At 51.9% G+C, this 18,444-nt stretch overlaps 1 protein-coding gene across 1 annotated transcript in view; it reads right to left on the reverse strand.

Annotated features, from left to right (window-relative positions):
* Positions 1–18,444, reverse strand: part of LOC140397064 (F-box/WD repeat-containing protein 1A-like) — a gene marked incomplete at its 5' end in the record, with an annotated part of 54,801 nt that overhangs the window by 13,617 nt on the left and 22,740 nt on the right. Inside the window, 6 exons of the mRNA XM_072486096.1 lie at positions 868–978; positions 5,651–5,769; positions 7,356–7,605; positions 8,058–8,176; positions 14,877–15,014; positions 16,255–16,351. Of these exons, the coding sequence (XP_072342197.1) occupies positions 868–978; positions 5,651–5,769; positions 7,356–7,605; positions 8,058–8,176; positions 14,877–15,014; positions 16,255–16,351 (834 nt within the window). The remainder of the gene's footprint in view (positions 1–867; positions 979–5,650; positions 5,770–7,355; positions 7,606–8,057; positions 8,177–14,876; positions 15,015–16,254; positions 16,352–18,444) is intronic.

Genomic DNA, 18,444 nt, shown 5'->3' on the forward strand with positions numbered 1-18,444 from the left:
GCACTGTCAGAGGGTCGTACTGAGGGTGTGCCGCACTGTCAGAGGGTCGTACTGAGGGAGTGCCGCACTGTCAGAGGGTCACACTGAGGGAGTGTTGCACTGTCAGAGGGTCAGTACTGAGGGAGTGCCGCACTGTCAGAGGGTTAGTACTGAGGGAGCGCCCCACTGTCAGAGGGTCAGTACTGAAGGAGTGCTGCACTGTCAGAGGGTCAGTACTGAGGGAGTGCCGCACTGTCAGAGGGTCAGTACTGAGGGAGTGCCGCACTGTCAGAGGGTCAGTACTGAGGGAGTGCCGCACTGTCAGAGGGTCAGTACTGTGGGAGTGCCGCACTGTCAGAGGGTCAGTACTGAGGGAGTGCCGCACTGTCAGAGGGTCAGTACTGAGGGAGTGCTGCACTGTCAGAGGGTCAGTACTGAGGGAGCGCCGCACTGTCAGAGGGTCAGTACTGAGGGAGCGCCGCACTGTCAGAGGGTCAGTACTGAGGGAGCGCCGCACTGTCAGAGGGTCAGTACTGAGGGAGTGCCACACTGTCAGAGGGTCAGTACTGCGGGAGTGCCGCACTGTCAGAGGGTCAGTACTGAGGCAGTGCCGCACTGTCAGAGGGTCAGTACTGAGGGAGCGCCGCACTGTCAGAGGGTCAGTACTGAGGGAGTGCTGCACTGTCAGAGGGTCAGTACTGAGGGAGTGCTGCACTGTCAGAGGGTCAGTACTGAGGGAATGCCGCACTGTCAAAGTGGCCACCTCCCAGATGAAACGTTATATGATGAGTGACGATATTTCAAAAATGATTTTATTGCCTTCAAAGCTCTTTCTGAAAGTGGGGGATGAGAAAATCGATATCTCAATGACATTTCTCTCTTTCTTACCCGTCATAAGCACCGCTAACTATTCGCTTGTTGTCAAAACGAATGCATCGAACTAGTTCTTCATGGCCCTCCAGGACTCGCAGACATGCTCCACATTCGATATCCCACAGCCTGCAGCAGGGGCAGATCAATCAAAGGTGCAAAATGTCAGCAGTGGGAATCTGAAGCAAAAATAACTCAGCTGAAAGCACGGAAAGGAAAACTCTCTTTCAATCTTTAAGATGCTCCTTAAAACCCAAGTCAATGTTTCTGGCCGATCTGCCCGAATATCTCCTCAGGTTGTTGGGTCAGATTTTGTCTGATGACATTGCTGTGAAGCTTCTGGAGGTGTTTTACAATGCTCAAGGCGCTATATAAATGCAAGTTCTCATTGTTGAGATGAGCAGTTGGACAATGAGTTACGCGGGAGGGCGACGAGATGTTTGTGAGCGTTTACAGAGGGTTTGTGGCAAGTGCCATTTTCCACACAGGAGAGGTCTTGTTGTTGAATGGTGGGCGATGTCTGTCCGGTCCTGTGCCCAGGTTAACAAGCAAATGCTCAGCCCATTCAAAGTTCAGCAGGCAACGCTTGCACCTCAGTGCCCAGCGGGTTTAAACCCCGGTGCAGAGACTCGCACGCATGATTCGGGCCACAGTGTCAGTGCAGTCCGGAGGGAACTCTGCAATGACGGTGGCCACGCATTTCGCACGATGTTAAATTGAGCTTCCGACTGCAAGAAGAGTAGAGGAGGGAGGCCTCCCTGGTGACCTGGTCAAGACTTATTCCTCAACCAACATCATTATCTGGAAACCAACACAATGCTGTCTGTGGGATCTTACTGCCCCAACATTGGTCACCGCCCTTTCAGCAACCAGTGCGCGAAAAAGAAAAAAGGCACCCAATTGCCGGTGAATGCTGTGGGACAAAGCAACATGAAAAACAGCACCGCGAGGCAGAGGTTCCCGCTGTGGCTGCTGCACTGGCCATAGAGCCACTGGCGATGGCTCTCAGGGGATCGGCAGAGTGGCAGGGGATAATGAGGGGACAGATGGAGTATCAGGTGTAGCTCTATGCCGATGACCTCTTGGCTGTATGTTTCGGATCCGTGGGAGAGTATGGAAGGATTATGGGCCTGTTGGGGAGGTTTGGGGGGTTCTCGGGATACAAGCTGAATGTGAGCTGGCACAACGGGCTCATTTAGGGGGGATGCCATTTACGGTAGCGAGGGACGGGTTTAGGTACTTGGGGATTCAGGTAGCGAGGGAATGGACGGGGCTCCAAAAGTGGAACTTAACAAAGCTGGTGGAGGAGGCCAGGGAGGATCTTAAGAGGTGGGATACACCACTTTTTTTTTTAAATTTGGAGTACCCAATTCATTTTTCCCAATTAAGGGGCAATTTTTTTAGTGTTGCCAATCCACCTACCCTGCACATCTTTGGGCTGTGGGGGCGAAACCCACGTAAGCACGGGGAGAATGTGCAAACTCCACAGAGACAGTGACCCAGAACCGGGATCGAACCTGGGACCTCGGCGCCGTGAGGCAGCAGGGCTAACCCACCATGCTGCCCGGGATACCCTGCACTTAACGTTGGCGGGGAGGGTCCAAGTGGTGAAAGTGAATATTATGCCGAGGTTCTTGTTTATCTTTCAGGCTCTCCCGATCTTTATACCAAAGGCCTTTCTTCGGAAAGTGCACACAATCATCTCTGACTTTGTAAGGACGGGGAAGGTGCTGAGGGTGGGGAGGACCCTGCTACAGAGGCGGAGGCAGCAAGGGGAGGGTTGGAGTTGCCAATCTTGCTTCATTATTGGGCGGCGAATGTGGACAAGGTGCGGCGGTGGTGGGAAGGAGAAGTGGTAGAGTGGGTTAGGATGGAGGAGGAATCTTGTCAGGGGTCTAGTTTGAGGGCTATGGTGACGGCAGCATTGCCAATGGCTCCGAGTAGGTTTTCGGGGTGCCCGTTGGTGCAGTCCACGGTGAAGATATGGAATCAGCAGAGGAGGCATTTTAGGGTGGAAGGGATGTCGGTGCTAACGCTGCTGTGCGAGAATCATGGGTTTGAGCCGGGGGGCGGGGGGGGGGGATGGATAGTGTATACAGGAGGTGGAGGGAAGTGGGGCTGGTCAAGGTGTGGGATTTGTATTTGGAGGAAGAGTTTGCTAGTCTGGAGGAGCTAAGGGAGAGGGTAGAGCTGCCGAGGGGGAGTGAGTTCAGATATCTACAGGTTAGGGACTTTGCACGAAAGGTCTGGAAGGGGTTCCCTAGATTGCCGGGATACACCCTGCTGGAGCGACTGCTGCTTCCGATGTGGAAGGGGAGGGAAGAATTGGGGATATATATAAGTGGCTGGGGGAGCAGGGAGGCGAGCGGGTGGTGAAGATCAAGGAGAAATGGGAAGCGGAGTTGGGAATGGAGATCAATTGGGGAGTATGGAGTGATGCACTGCGCAGGGTAAACGGGACCTCCTCTTGTGCAAGGATGAGCCTGATGCAGTTTAAGGTGGTGCACAGGGTGCATATGACTCGGGAGAGAATGAATGGGTTCTTTCAGGGGGTAGCAGATGAGTGTAAGAGGTGTGGGTGGGGGCCAGCGAATCATGCGCACATGTTTTGGGGTTGTGAAAAATTGGGAAGATTCTGGGCGGGAGTGTTCGCGGTCTTAGCCAGGATAGTGGAGGAGGACCCGGACCTTTTGGTGGCGATATTTGGGGTTTCAGAGAAGCCGGAGATCAGGAGAGGAGGAAGGCCGATGTCCTGGCCGTCGCCTCTCTGATTGCACGGCGGTGAATTTTGCTGGAGTGGCGGCCGGCATCGCCACCGGGGGTAGCAGCTTGGTTGGGTGACCTGTACAACTTCCTGCGGTTAGAGCAGATAAAGTATGAGTTCAGGGGCTCAGTGGGGGAGTTTGAGAAAAGGTGGGGGATGTTTGTGACCGTGTTTGAGGAGCTGTTCGTCGGGGGGGTGGGGGGGGGGAAATGGAGGAAAATCTGTGCAAACTGTGTAGTTGATTGTTGGGAAGAATGTTTCCCGGGGTGTTTATTTGCTGTAACCTACTTTGATAAAGTTTAAAATGTGTTTAAAATGAAAAACGCCACGGAAATTCAGGTTGTGAGATGGGAGAGACATACCGGATTGTGTTCCCGGATTGCAGCGGGGAGTGTAGTTTGGGAGAGGTGTGAGATGGGAGAGACGTACCGGAATGTGTTCCCGGATTGCAGCGGGGAGTGTAGTTTGGGAGAGGTGTGAGATGGGAGAGACGTACTGGATTGTGTTCCCGGACTGCAGCGGGGAGTATAGTTTGGGAGAGGTGTGAGATGGGAGAGACGTACCGGATTGTGTTACCGGACTGCAGCGGGGAGTGTAGTTTGGGAGAGGTGTGAGATGGGAGAGACGTACCGGATTGTGTTACCGGACTGCAGCGGGGAGTGTAGTTTGGGAGAGGTGTGAGATGGGAGAGACGTACCGGATTGTGTTACCGGACTGCAGCGGGGAGTATAGTTTGGGAGAGGTGTGAGATGGGAGAGACGTACTGGATTGTGTTCCCGGACTGCAGCGGGGAGTGTAGTTTGGGAGAGGTGTGAGATGGGAGAGACGTACCGGATTGTGTTCCCGGATTGCAGCGGGGAGTATAGTTTGGGAGAGGTGTGAGATGGGAGAGACGTACTGGATTGTGTTACCGGACTGCAGCGGGGAGTGTAGTTTGGGAGAGGTGTGAGATGGGAGAGACGTACCGGATTGTGTTACCGGACTGCAGCGGGGAGTGTAGTTTGGGAGAGGTGTGAGATGGGAGAGACATACCGGATTGTGTTCCCGGACTGCAGCGGGGAGTATAGTTTGGGAGAGGTGTGAGATGGGAGAGACGTACTGGATTGTGTTACCGGACTGCAGCGGGGAGTGTAGTTTGAGAGAGGTGTGAGATGGGAGAGACGTACCGGATTGTGTTACCGGACTGCAGCGGGGAGTGTAGTTTGAGAGAGGTGTGAGATGGGAGAGACATACCGGATTGTGTTCCCGGATTGCAGCGGGGAGTGTAGTTTGGGAGAGGTGTGAGATGGGAGAGACATACCGGATTGTGTTCCCGGACTGCAGCGGGGAGTATAGTTTGGGAGAGGTGTGAGATGGGAGAGACGTACCGGATTGTGTTACCGGACTGCAGCGGGGAGTATAGTTTGGGAGAGGTGTGAGATGGGAGAGACGTACCGGATTGTGTTACCGGACTGCAGCGGGGAGTATAGTTTGGGAGAGGTGTGAGATGGGAGAGACGTACTGGATTGTGTTCCCGGACTGCAGCGGGGAGTGTAGTTTGGGAGAGGTGTGAGATGGGAGAGACGTACCGGATTGTGTTCCCGGATTGCAGCGGGGAGTGTAGTTTGGGAGAGGTGTGAGATGGGAGAGACGTACTGGATTGTGTTACCGGACTGCAGCGGGGAGTGTAGTTTGGGAGAGGTGTGAGATGGGAGAGACGTACCGGATTGTGTTACTGGACTGCAGCGGGGAGTGTAGTTTGGGAGAGGTGTGAGATGGGAGAGACGTACCGGATTGTGTTCCCGGATTGCAGCGGGGAGTGTAGTTTGGGAGAGGTGTGAGATGGGAGAGACGTACTGGATTGTGTTACCGGACTGCAGCGGGGAGTGTAGTTTGGGAGAGGTGTGAGATGGGAGAGACGTACCGGATTGTGTTACTGGACTGCAGCGGGGAGTGTAGTTTGGGAGAGGTGTGAGATGGGAGAGACGTACCGGATTGTGTTACCGGACTGCAGCGGGGAGTGTAGTTTGGGAGAGGTGTGAGATGGGAGAGACGTACCGGATTGTGTTATCGGAGGAACCACTGACCACGAGTCGGTCCCTGTACTGCAGACAGGCGATGCCTCGCTTGTGACCATTCAACGTGCGCACAAACTCGCAGGAGCCAGTGTTCCACACCTAGAGAGGGAGAGAGGGAGGCAGACGGAAGCACGATTAGCAACACATCTAGACAAATATTCACTAACACATCATCAAGGAACTCTGAAGAACAGAGGGACAAGGGCGAGTAACTGGGATCAGCTTCTGAACTCAGGAGGGATATTAAGACTCACCCGAGCTTGGGATAATCCTGATAGAACAATAAGGGAATGAGTTCTATAGAAGGGTCATTTAGACCCAAAACCTGAACTCTGATTCTCTCTTCACAGATGCTGCCAGGCCTGCTGAGTTTATCAGTGGGATTTTTAAATTATTAATGGAATGTTAAATTGGTGAATGCCAAGTTTGGGCTTTTATATGGTCAGGCGTTTCGAGGAGCTGGAGAGTGGTGTGGAGAGAGGGTGATGGTTCCCTTCACTTGAGATGTCAATGGGCTGTGAGTGCTAATCCCATTCCACAGACTGGAACACACAATGCAGCCTGACAATGCCGATGCAGTAACTGAGGGAGGGCTGAGCTGTCAGAGGGGCAGGACTGAGGGTGCCCGACACGGACCAGAGTGTTTCACTCTGCCAGTGGAGGAGACAGTAAACCCAAACTCAGTTGAAGTGAAATCTAAAATGTCGAGCAGGAATTACAGTTCTCAAACCGCCGTGGGCCGATAATTATCCCTGAATCAACATGCGTGAAAGAAACTTTTTGCGCTTGGATCTCAGTCCTGTTTATGGGGAATTTCTGTTTACCATTTGGCAGGTGCATTATCCAGTAAAACAACAGTGACTGTGTTACATAGAGCATTAGCTGACTGCAACTGATTTGGGGAGTCCCAACTATGGGAGTGTTCATCGTATATTATTGTATTCAGGAGCGCTAACTGGGCAGTCTCTTCTAAATAGATACAGACTAAATCTTTGATCCGGAGCTGAGGGGACACAAGCTTGTAGAATCATAGAATCTGTAGTGAAGAAGGAGTCTATTCGGCTCATCGAGTCTGCACCAACCCTCCGTAAGAGCGCCACACCCACGTCCACAGCCTATCCCCGCAAACCCACTATAAGAGGAAATTTTGCATGGCCAGTCCACCTAAACAGCACATCTCTGGACTTATGGCAGTGGTCAGGATGTAGCACTTTACAAATGTGAATTCCACAAGATGCTCAGATGTCTCGGGAACATTTCTGAAACTCGACCCGATGGGAAAATGTTTGGAAGAGTGGATCAATGATCAGCTGATCCAAGCCAGTGAGCCGGAGACATGGGAATTCCAATTCAATTTCACCCAGCATCCATTCCGTTGCTGGGAAGAGTTGATACAATACATTTATCTGACAAGGACCAAACTCTGTGTTGGTCACAACACCCCCACTGGATCAGGCAGCCTGTCGACTCCAGTCTGCTGAGCTGGCAAGGTTTTTATTGGCGAAGGGAATCAAAGGGCATGGAGCAAAGATGGGGATACGGAGTTTGTGTACAGATCAGTTCGGGACTGACACATCAGGCTCGAGAGGCAGAATGGTCTCTTACTTCAACATCAGGGCGAGGGAGAAAACGAACAGACAAACATTGAAGAAAAGAAAAGGAAGGAGTGATGAAAGAGGTCTTACTTTAATGGTCCTATCCCCAGAAGCTGAAACGATGTACTTATCATCAAAATCCACAACGTTGACAGCTGCCCTGTGTCCGACGAGCACTCTGCGCAAGGTGATGTCCGTGGATGTGCTCATGTCCCACACAGCTATCGAACGATCTTTGGAGCAGGTGACCATCATTCCATTGGTGAAGCGAAGATGCAGGACAGCTTCACAGTGATGGATCAGTGTGTTTAACATCTCCCCTGTACCAACGTCCCACACTCTGCAACGGTCAAATCAAACATACAGCACCCAAGTTAAATAGAAGCACTGAGTAGTGGGTTCAGAGAGAGGATGGGGGGGGGGGGGGGGGGCAAGCACACGTAGGCAGAGCAGTGGGTTAAATACTCATCCTTGCACCTTTGGGTGCCAGGTAACAGGTGACTGAGCCAGTGCTCTCCAGTCATTGGATCAGGCACCAGAATCGGCCATTCAGCCCCGCGCGTCTGCTCCGCCATTCAATGTCATGACTCATCTAATTAACCGGAACTCAACTTTCTTGCCTGTCTCCTGTAAGCCTTAACTCACTCAGCGATGAAAAATGTGTCTAACGAAGGGGTTAACGAGGCTCACCAGAGAGTGAGTGTTTCACCTCGACACCCCAGTGTGGTTTACGCAGAGCATCAGTTCCTATTGCCAAGTCGAGCATACACCTGGAAGTAAGCAGCCACATACCTTACTGTGGAGTCCGAGGATCCAGTAATGATCACTTTGTCATCATACTGCAGACACAGCACCGAGCCAGTGTGTCCTGTCAGAACGTTCTTACACTCCAATGTGTTCTTGTCCCAAATCTGGAGAGGGCAGAACAAATATCACAGATCTCCATACCCTCTCCCTTCCACCAATCACAGACTCCTCACCCTCTCCCTTCCACCAATCAGGCTCCCCACCCTCTCCCTTCCACCAATCACAGACTCCTCACCCTCTCCCTTCCACCAATCACAGACTCCTCACCCTCTCCCTTCCACCAATCATGCTCCTCACCCTCTCCCTTCCACCAATCACAGACTCCTCACCCTCTCCCTTCCACGAATCACAGACTCCTCACCCTCTCCCTTCCACCAATCACAGACTCCTCACCCTCTCCCTTCCACCAATCACAGACTCCTCACCCTCTCCCTTCCACCAATCACAAGACTCCTCACCGGCTCCCTTCCACAATTCACAGACTCCGCCCCCTCTCCCTTCCACCAATCACAGACTCCTCACCCTCTCCCTTCCACCAATCACAGACTCCTCACCCTCTCCCTTCCACCAATCAGGCTCCTCACCCTCTCCCTTCCACCAATCAGGCTCCTCAGCCTCTCCCTTCCACCAATCACAGACTCCTCACCCTCTCCCTTCCACCAATCAGGCTCCTCACCCTCTCTCTTCCACCAATCACAGACTCCTCACCCTCTTCCTTCCACCAATCACAGACTCCTCACCCTCTCCCTTCCACCAATCACAGACTCCTCACCGGCTCCCTTCCACAAATCACAGACTCCGGCCCCTCTCCCTTCCACCAATCACAGACTCCTCACCCTCTCCCTTCCACCGATCACAGAGTCCTCCGCCCCCTCTCCCTTCCACCAATCAGGCTCCTCACCCTCCCCTCTGCTCCAGGTTTCAATATTCTTGCTGTGGAATGGAGACCAGGCCTGAGCAGTGCACAAGTCAATTAATGCTGACCAACCAACAGATTCCTTTGTGTGACTAAAAGCAGCTCCTGTGGGGATGAGCAGATATTAAACTGGACCCCAGGCTGCTCTGATACTGTGCATATCCCCATTACAACACAACCTGAACCATAAGACTATGATTAATAAACCCATGACAGACTTCCGGGTGCGGCGATGACCAGCTGAGTCGCACGTTTCGGCAGCTCCCTGTGAAACGGACCTTTGGGCTCTTGATAGGAGCCCCAACGGCAATTTTGACGGCTAAAAACACTGTGCGGTAAACCAGAAGGGAATCCCCCCTGGATACGGATGGAAAAAGGAGGAGAGAGTGGCCAGATTGCAGTGGATCCTTTAGAACAGCGGCAAGGAAGGCAAGCAAAAACCAAGATGGCGTCGGAAGGTGGCAGTTTAACATGGGGCCCTGAACAACAAGAGTTCTTGAAATGTTGTGTGGAAGAGCTCAAAAAGGAAATGAAGAAAGAGTTGTTGGCCCCGATACTACAGGCGATCGAAGGGCTAAAGGAGGAACAAAAGACCCAGGAGCGGGAGCTTCGGGTCGTGAAGGCAAAGGCAGCCGAGAATGAGGACGACATACAGGGCCTGGTGGTGAAGTCGGAGATACAGGAGGCACATCAGAAACGATGTGTGGAAAGGTTGGAGGCACTGGAAAACAACGCAAGGAGGAACAACCTGAGGATTCTTGGTCTTCCTGAAGGTGTGGAGGGAGCGGACGTCGGGGCATATGTGAGCACGATGCTGCACTCGTTAATGGGAGCGGAGGCCCCGGCGGGTCCGTTGGAGGTGGAGGGAGCATACCGAGTGATGGCGCGAGGACCGAGAGCAGGAGAAATTCCCAGAGCCATAGTGGTGAGATTCCTCCGTTTTAAGGATAGAGAAATGGTCCTTAGATGGGCGAAGAAAACTCGGAGCAGTAAATGGGAGAACGCGGTGATCCGCGTTTATCAAGACTGGAGTGCGGAGGTGGCGAGAAGGAGGGCGAGCTTTAATTGGGCCAAGGCGGTGCTTCATAAAAAGAAGATAAAATTTGGAATGCTGCAACCGGCAAGACTGTGGGTCACATATCGAGGGAGGCACCACTACTTTGAGACGGCGGATGAAGCGTGGACTTTTATTGTGGAAGAAAAACTGGAATGAGCGGGTTATTAAAAAGAACGTTCGAACAAAGTGGTGGGGCGAATGTGGGGGGCAAAGAGGGGTTTTATGTACTAACCCTGCGATGTGGTAACTTTTCTCTCTCCCACAGGTGGTGATGGGGGGAGGAGGTGAAGGAGATGGGGCGTTGGCCATTGGGGGCGGGGCCAAGGGAGAAGCGCGGGCTTGGTTCCCGCGCTATGATAATCATGGCGGGAATAGAGAAGCAGGAAAGAGGGGGCGTCGCACGGTGCGAGCCGAGGTCACGGGGGAAGCCGAGGTCAGCCAGAGTTTGCTGACTTCTGGGAGCAACATGGGGGGAGTAATTACGCTAGCGGGGGATCTAGCGGGGGGGTGGGAGGGGGGAATTACTGGGTTGCTGCTGCTGGGGAGAGGGGGGAGCTGGTATGGGAGAGGATGGGCGGGGGGGCACCGCCTGGGGGAGATACAGCTGCGTGGGAACCGGGTGAGGAGCTGGAAAAAGGTGATGGCTAATCGACAAGGAGGGGGGGGGGGTAGGAAGCCCCCCAACTCGGCTGATCACGTGGAACGTGAGAGGGCTGAACGGGCCGATAAAGAGGGCACGGGTACTCGCACACCTTAAGAAACTTAAGGCAGATGTGGCTATGTTACAGGAAACGCACCTGAAACTGATAGACCAGGTTAGGCTACGCAAAGGATGGGTGGGGCAGGTGTTCCATTCGGGGCTAGATGCGAAAAACAGGGGGGTGGCTATATTAGTGGGGAAGCAGGTAATGTTCGAGGCAAAGACTATAGTGGCGGATAACGGGGGCAGATACGTGATGGTGAGTGGCAAACTACAGGGGGAGACGGTGGTTTTGGTAAACGTATATGCCCCGAACTGGGATGATGCCAATTTTATGAGGCGGATGCTAGGACGCATTCCGGACCTAGAGATGGGAAAGCTGATAATGGGGGGAGATTTTAATACGGTGTTGGAACCAGGGCTGGATAGGTCGAAGTCCAGGACTGGAAGGAGGCCGGCAGCAGCCAAGGTACTTAAAGATTTTATGGAGCAGATGGGAGGTGTAGACCCGTGGAGATTTAGCAGACCTAGGAGTAAGGAGTTCTCGTTTTTCTCCTATGTCCATAAAGTCTACTCGCGAATACTTTTTTGTGCTGGGTAGGGCATTGATCCCGAAGGTGAGGGGAACGGAGTATACGGCTATAGCCATTTCGGATCACGCTCCACACTGGGTGGACTTGGAGATAGGGGAGGAAACAGGAGGGCGCCCACCCTGGAGAATGGACATGGGACTAATGGCAGATGAGGGTGTGTGTCTAAGGGTGAGGGGGTGCATTGAAAAGTACTTGGAACTCAATGATAATGGGGAGGTCCAGGTGGGAGTGGTCTGGGAGGCGTTGAAGGCGGTGGTTAGAGGGGAGCTGATATCAATAAGGGCACATAAAGGGAAGCAGGAGAGTAAGGAACGGGAGCGGTTGCTACAAGAACTTTTGAGGGTGGACAGACAATATGCGGAAGCACCGGAGGAGGGACTGTACAGGGAAAGGCAAAGGCTACATGTAGAATTTGACTTGCTGACTACAGGCACTGCAGAGGCACAATGGAGGAAGGCACAGGGTGTACAGTACGAATATGGGGAGAAGGCGAGCAGGTTGCTGGCACACCAATTGAGGAAAAGGGGAGCAGCGAGGGAAATAGGGGGAGTGAGGGATGAGAAAGGAGAGATGGAGCGGGGAGCGGAGAGAGTGAATGGAGTGTTCAAGACATTTTATAAAAAATTATATGAAGCTCAACCCCCGGATGGGAGGGAGAGAATGATGGGCTTCTTGGATCGGCTGGAATTTCCCAAGGTGGAAGAGCAGGAAAGGGTGGGACTGGGAGCACAGATCGAGGTAGAAGAAGTGGTGAAAGGAATTAGGAGCATGCAGGCGGGAAAGGCCCCGGGACCGGATGGATTCCCAGTCGAATTCTATAGAAAATATGTGGACTTGCTCTGCCCGGTACTGACGAGGACCTTTAATGAGGCAAAGGAAAGGGGACAACTGCCCCCGACTATGTCTGAAGCAACGATATCGCTTCTCTTAAAGAAGGAAAAGGACCCGCTACAATGCGGGTCCTATAGACCTATTTCCCTCCTAAATGTAGATGCCAAGGTCCTGGCCAAGGTAATGGCAATGAGAATAGAGGAATGTGTCCCGGGGGTGGTCCACGAGGACCAAACTGGGTTTGTGAAGGGGAGACAGCTGAACACGAATATACGGAGGTTGTTAGGGGTAATGATGATGGCCCCACCAGAGGGTGAAACGGAGATAGTAGTGGCGATGGATGCCGAGAAAGCATTTGATAGAGTGGAGTGGGATTATTTGTGGGAGGTGTTGAGGAGATTTGGTTTTGGAGAGGGGTATGTTAGATGGGTGCAGCTGTTGTATAGGGCCCCAGTGGCGAGCGTGGTCACGAATGGACGGGGATCTGCATATTTTCGGCTCCATAGAGGGACAAGGCAGGGATGCCCTCTGTCCCCATTATTGTTTGCACTGGCGATTGAGCCCCTGGCGATAGCGTTGAGGGGTTCCAAGAAGTGGAGGGGAGTACTTAGGGGAGGAGAAGAGCACCGGGTATCTTTGTATTCGGACGATTTGCTACTATACGTGGCGGACCCGGCAGAGGGGATGCCAGAAATAATGTGGATACTTGGGGATTTTTCAGGGTATAAATTGAACATGGGGAAAAGTGAGTTGTTTGTGGTGCATCCAGGGGAGCAGAGTAGAGAAAGGTAACAAGGGACTTTCGTTACCTGGGGATCCAGATAGCTAAGAATTGGGGCACATTGCATAGGTTAAATTTAACGCGGTTGGTGGAACAGATGGAGGAGGATTTCAAGAGATGGGATATGGTATCCCTGTCAATGGCAGGGAGGGTGCAGGCGGTTAAGATGGTGGTCCTCCCGAGATTCCTCTTTGTGTTTCAGTGCCTCCCGGTGGTGATCACAAAGGCTTTTTTAAAAAGGATTGAAAAGAGCATCATGGGTTTTGTGTGGGCCGGGAAGACCCCGAGAGTGAGGAAGGGATTCTTACAGCGTAGCAGGGATAGGGGGGGGCTGGCACTACCGAGCCTAAGTGAGTATTATTGGGCCGCTAATATTTCAATGGTGAGTAAGTGGATGGGATAGGAGGAGGGAGCGGCGTGGAAGAGATTAGAGAGGGCGTCCTGTAGGGGGACTAGCCTACAGGCTATGGTGACAGCCCCATTGCCGTTCTCACCGAGGAACTACACCACAAGCCCGGTGGTGGTAGCTACACTGAAGATTTGGGGACAGTGGAGACGGCATAGGGGAAAGACTGGAGCCTTGGGGGCGTCCCCGATAAGAAACAACCATAGGTTTGCCCCGGGGGGAATGGATGGGGGATATGGAATGTGGCAAAGAGCAGGAATAACGCAACGGAAAGATCTGTTTGTGGATGGGAAGTTCGCGAGTCTGGGAGCGCTGACCGAGAAATATGGGTTGCCCCAAGGGAATGCATTCAGGTATATGCAACTGAGGGCTTTTGCGAGGCAACAGGTGAGGGAATTCCCGCAGCTCCCGACACAAGAGGTGCAGGACAGAGTGATCTCAAAGACATGGGTGGGGGATGGTAAGGTGTCAGATATATATCGGGAAATGAGGGACGAAGGGGAGACTATGGTAGATGAACTAAAAGCGAAATGGGAAGAAGAGCTGGGGGAGGAGATCGAGGAGGGGCTGTGGGCAGATGCCCTAAGCAGGGTAAACTCGTCGTCCTCGTGTGCCAGGCTAAGCCTGATTCAGTTTAAGGTATTACACAGGGCACATATGACTGGAGCACGGCTCAGTAAATTTTTTGGGGTGGAGGATAGGTGTGCGAGGTGCTCGAGAAGCCCAGCGAATCATACCCATATGTTTTGGTCATGCCCGGCACTACAGGGGTTTTGGATGGGGGTGACAAAGGTGCTTTCAAAAGTGGTAGGAGTCCGGGTCGAACCAAGCTGGGGGTTGGCTATATTTGGGGTTGCACAAGAGCCGGGAGTGCAGGAGGCGAGAGAGGCCGATGTTTTGGCCTTTGCGTCCCTAGTAGCCCGGCGCAGGATATTGCTAATGTGGAAAGAAGCCAAGCCCCCGGGGGTGGAGACCTGGATAAATGACATGGCGGGGTTTATAAAGCTAGAGCGGATTAAGTTCGTCCTAAGGGGGTCGGCTCAAGGGTTCACCAGGCGGTGGCAACCGTTCGTCGAATACCTCGCAGAAAGATAGACGGAATGGGAAAAAGAAGGCAGCAGCAGCCCAGGATCGGGGGGGGTGGGGGCAGGGGGGGGGAGGAACCAGAAGGACTCTCAGGGTTGTTAATATATACTGTATAGTATGTATAGGTCGTTGCTACAGATAATTATATATTGGACTGTTAAATTATATTTTTGGAGAGTGTTACTTGTGACAAGGCAGTTGCCAATTAGGGCTAGTTTTCATTTTTGTTATTTATTATTTATTCATTTTTTGTTTATAAAATAGGTCATTGTTATTTGTGCTGTTATAATATTGTGTAAAGGATGCACAATGTACTGTGTTGGTTGACCAAAATTTTCAATAAAATATTTAATCAAAAAAAATAAACCCATGACAAACTGACTGGATTCAGCTCAGTAACAAACCTTCCTCAATTCATTTGCTGCTCTATTTACCTTGATTGTGTTGTCGCGTAAACCGCTGATAATTTTCTGATCATCGTACTGTAAGCAGTAGACGCCTTTACTGGTCTCGCTGTGACAGTGTATCCGCTGTAGACCGTGATGCCCACACCTCCAGTTGGATTCAATGGTCTGAAAAGGAGACACAATTCACCTTTCCATTCATGTTGAAGCAAAGGACTGCGGATGCTGCAATCTGACACAAACGCTGAAAATACTGGGAAATCTCAGCAGGTCTGCCAGCATCCGTGAAGAGAGGGGGCAGAGAGCGAACGTTACGAGTCTGGATGATGCTTCATCAGAGATTTCAATGAAACGTCAGCTCCATTCTCTCTCCTGATGCTGTCAGACCTCCTGGGATTAGCCAGCACCTTCCTCTCATGTCGCTTCATCGTTCTCCCCCTCTGCCTTACCACAAACCCATCCCTGGGTTATTTCCTCCTACCCCACCTCTACCATCGCTCTGTTTGTGATCAGACACTGTTAAATCTCAAATACCTTCACTTTTGGCAAAACACCATCAACTCAAGACCTCTCTCTCTGCTGACTGGACACTTTGCAGGTTTTCCCATCTTCATGTCAGATTCCCAGCTTCTGCTGTATTTTGCTTTAGTGACAACCTCCTCCGCCTGTTGCTGTCCCATCTCCCAAGGCTACAGGTCAGAATTACCCAACCAGGCCAACTTGGAGAGAAAACCAAGGTCCTTTCTCTTGTGTAACGATCCCAATGGTCTTTCGGCCGAATTGCCTGGGGACAGGGAGCTCGGTCAGTAAAGAGAGTCAACAGCAGCAGACTGAGATTGTGGCCTGGACCAGGGAGAGATGATGCAGTGCGTGAAAAGGTGCTGTAAAACCACAATGTACAGAATCATACGGCCCTCGAGCCCATTCCAACCCAGCCCTTGGTTCAGTGGGCAGCAAGCTCACTTCCCTGTCACAACACTGCGGGTTGACACTACTAGCGCAGTCCTGAGGGAATGCTGCACTGCCGGGGGAGGCGTTAAACCACAATCCCGGTCTGGTGCATCAAAAAGACTCCAAGGCAAGACTTTGAAGATAGACAAGGGGATTCCGCACCCCTCCCCAAAATCACACACAAGTCCTGAGTCAATATTCCTGCCCGAACCTACATCAGTAAAACAGATTTCCAGTCCTAATCTCACTGCTGTGAGTGGGAGCTTGCTGTGCACAAAGTGGTGACATTTCCCTGCCACACTTTGTTAACTGTAATGACCAGGGCTGTGTTTTGGGATTTCCTGGAGTCTGTAAAGGTGCAAGATAAATGCAGGCACCTTCTTCTTCCCAGTGCGACTATTTATCAGATTGTGATTGGCCCGAACCCGTCCCCAGAATGCAAGCTGTAGCCTCTTACCTCTATGTCCTGGATAATTTGGGGATACAGGGACCTGTAGAAGGAATCTGGAGGTAGAATCCCATCGGAGGGCTTGTTCTTCAACAGATACTGGATCCTACAACATAAACAAAATCCAGGACGTGGACATCAAAATCTCTGCACTGAGATCGGGAACAATGGACACACCCCAATGCGGTGAGGAAGTGGTTAGCCCAGAGCTTTCACTTCCCGTGTGTCCCAGCTATCTCTAACTGGGTTCACCGTCACTACATGTCATTCTGTGAAGCATGATAAATCATCAATCTCGTCACAGATTATATACAGACAGGTGCACCTAAACATCATCGCTCAGGAGGAATAGGTAAAACAGATAAGACGGGTTGGACGTGGAGGAGGCGAACAAGTCTCCGTTAAGAGATCCCTCTCAAACCCGTGGGAGATTTTGGTTCAGATAAATAAATAATACTTTCTTCACCCACTCTTAGCAGATAATTAAAGTTACATAAAATAAATCTCTGCTTGCGAACTGGGAGGATTAGCTTCGTGCATTGTCATTTAGGGAGTGTTCTACTGGAGCAAAAGATGGGCAAATATATACAAAACTTTAATCTGCTGTTCTTTACATTTGATTTCGTTACCAAATGTTTGTGCAACAGTGCTCAGTGTACGCAAACAGAACTTGGGATGAAGCAATCAACGAGCTGCTAACATCGGCTCCTGAGCGCTCTCTGTGTCTCTCGCTCCAGACAGCAAGTACAGCTTAGCTACCTGCACCAAGCAGAGAATCAGGTCTCGCACACAATCATCTGCTTCTCACAGAAAATATTGTCAGCAGACATTGTTTTCTTGTAAATTAGTATAGTTCATGAAGTTACAAACCCCAATCCAGTAGTAAGGGCTGATTGAGGCTTGAAACAAGAGATGCAGACAGAAGGATCTAACTCTTATCAGACATTGTCCATTCCAGGATATCTTGTGGCAACATTTCAAATGAACATTGCCAAAGAGTAACCGGCCGTTTGTTGTGTTGCTGCTTGTGGGATGTTGTTGTGCCCAGAATAACTGCCACATCATTTCAAAGCAGAGTGACTGATTGTGGGCAGCACGTTGGGACATGGGCAAGGTGAGGAATGAAAGAAATGTGCATGTCTTTTTTTTTCCCAGCACACCCCTGCTCGTATAACTGTGGACACACCGTCTTCGCCACGTGTTTGGTTCTTCAGTTAAGCGGGCATCACAAGACACGGGATGAGAAAGTTTCACTTGGCATTTTGTGCAACAAATTCTCTCGGGAGGCATGGGTCTCCGAACCACGCCTGACACTCCAGACACTTTGCTGCAAATTCGCCTCTCTCCATCCTAATGATTGATAATCTCACACAAGAAAATCCTGGGGTCCAAAAGATGGAGGGAGAGATTTAATTAACTTCCCTACCTGTATGTTCCTACCCCCACTTTGCTGTGCTCAATCCTGTTGAGGGACAGTGTAACTGTGTGTCTACGATGAACAGCAGCATCAGCAGGATATTGCACTGCAGGAACCATCACAGCACAGTGCATCGACTGAAAAGGAATGTGCATTTCCAGTTGGCTGACTGCTGTCCAGTGACCCTTGGCTACCCAGTGACCCGTGACCCTTGGCTACCCAGTGACCCGTGACCCTTGGCTACCCAGTGACCCGTGACCCTTGGCTACCCAGTGACCCGTGGCTACCCAGTGACCCGTGACCCTTGGCTACCCAGTGACCCGTGACCCTTGGCTACCCAGTGACCCGTGACCCTTGGCTACCCAGTGACCCGTGACCCTTGGCTACCCAGTGACCCGTGACCCTTGGCTACCCAGTGACCCGTGACCCTTGGCTACCCAGTGACCCGTGGCTACCCAGTGACCCTTGGCTACCCAGTGACCCTTGGCTACCCAGTGACCCTTGGCTACCCAGTGACCCTTGGCTACCCAGTGACCCTTGGCTACCCAGTGACCCTTGGCTACCCAGTGACCCTTGGCCACCCAGTGACCCTTGGCTACCCAGTGACCCTTGGCTACCCAGTGACCCTTGGCTACCCAGTGACCCTTGGCTACCCAGTGGCTGGGTTGTCGTTGAGATGAGGTCATTGGGCCTCGTTGAGGGAGACTAAACCCAGACTCCTGGACCTGGACTCGGGATGTCATCACTCCCAGAACCTGGAATTCACACCCCTGGGAGGCATC

The sequence above is a fragment of the Scyliorhinus torazame genome, chromosome 20, assembly GCF_047496885.1.
Source record: "Scyliorhinus torazame isolate Kashiwa2021f chromosome 20, sScyTor2.1, whole genome shotgun sequence".
Lineage (NCBI taxonomy): Eukaryota > Metazoa > Chordata > Chondrichthyes > Carcharhiniformes > Scyliorhinidae > Scyliorhinus > Scyliorhinus torazame.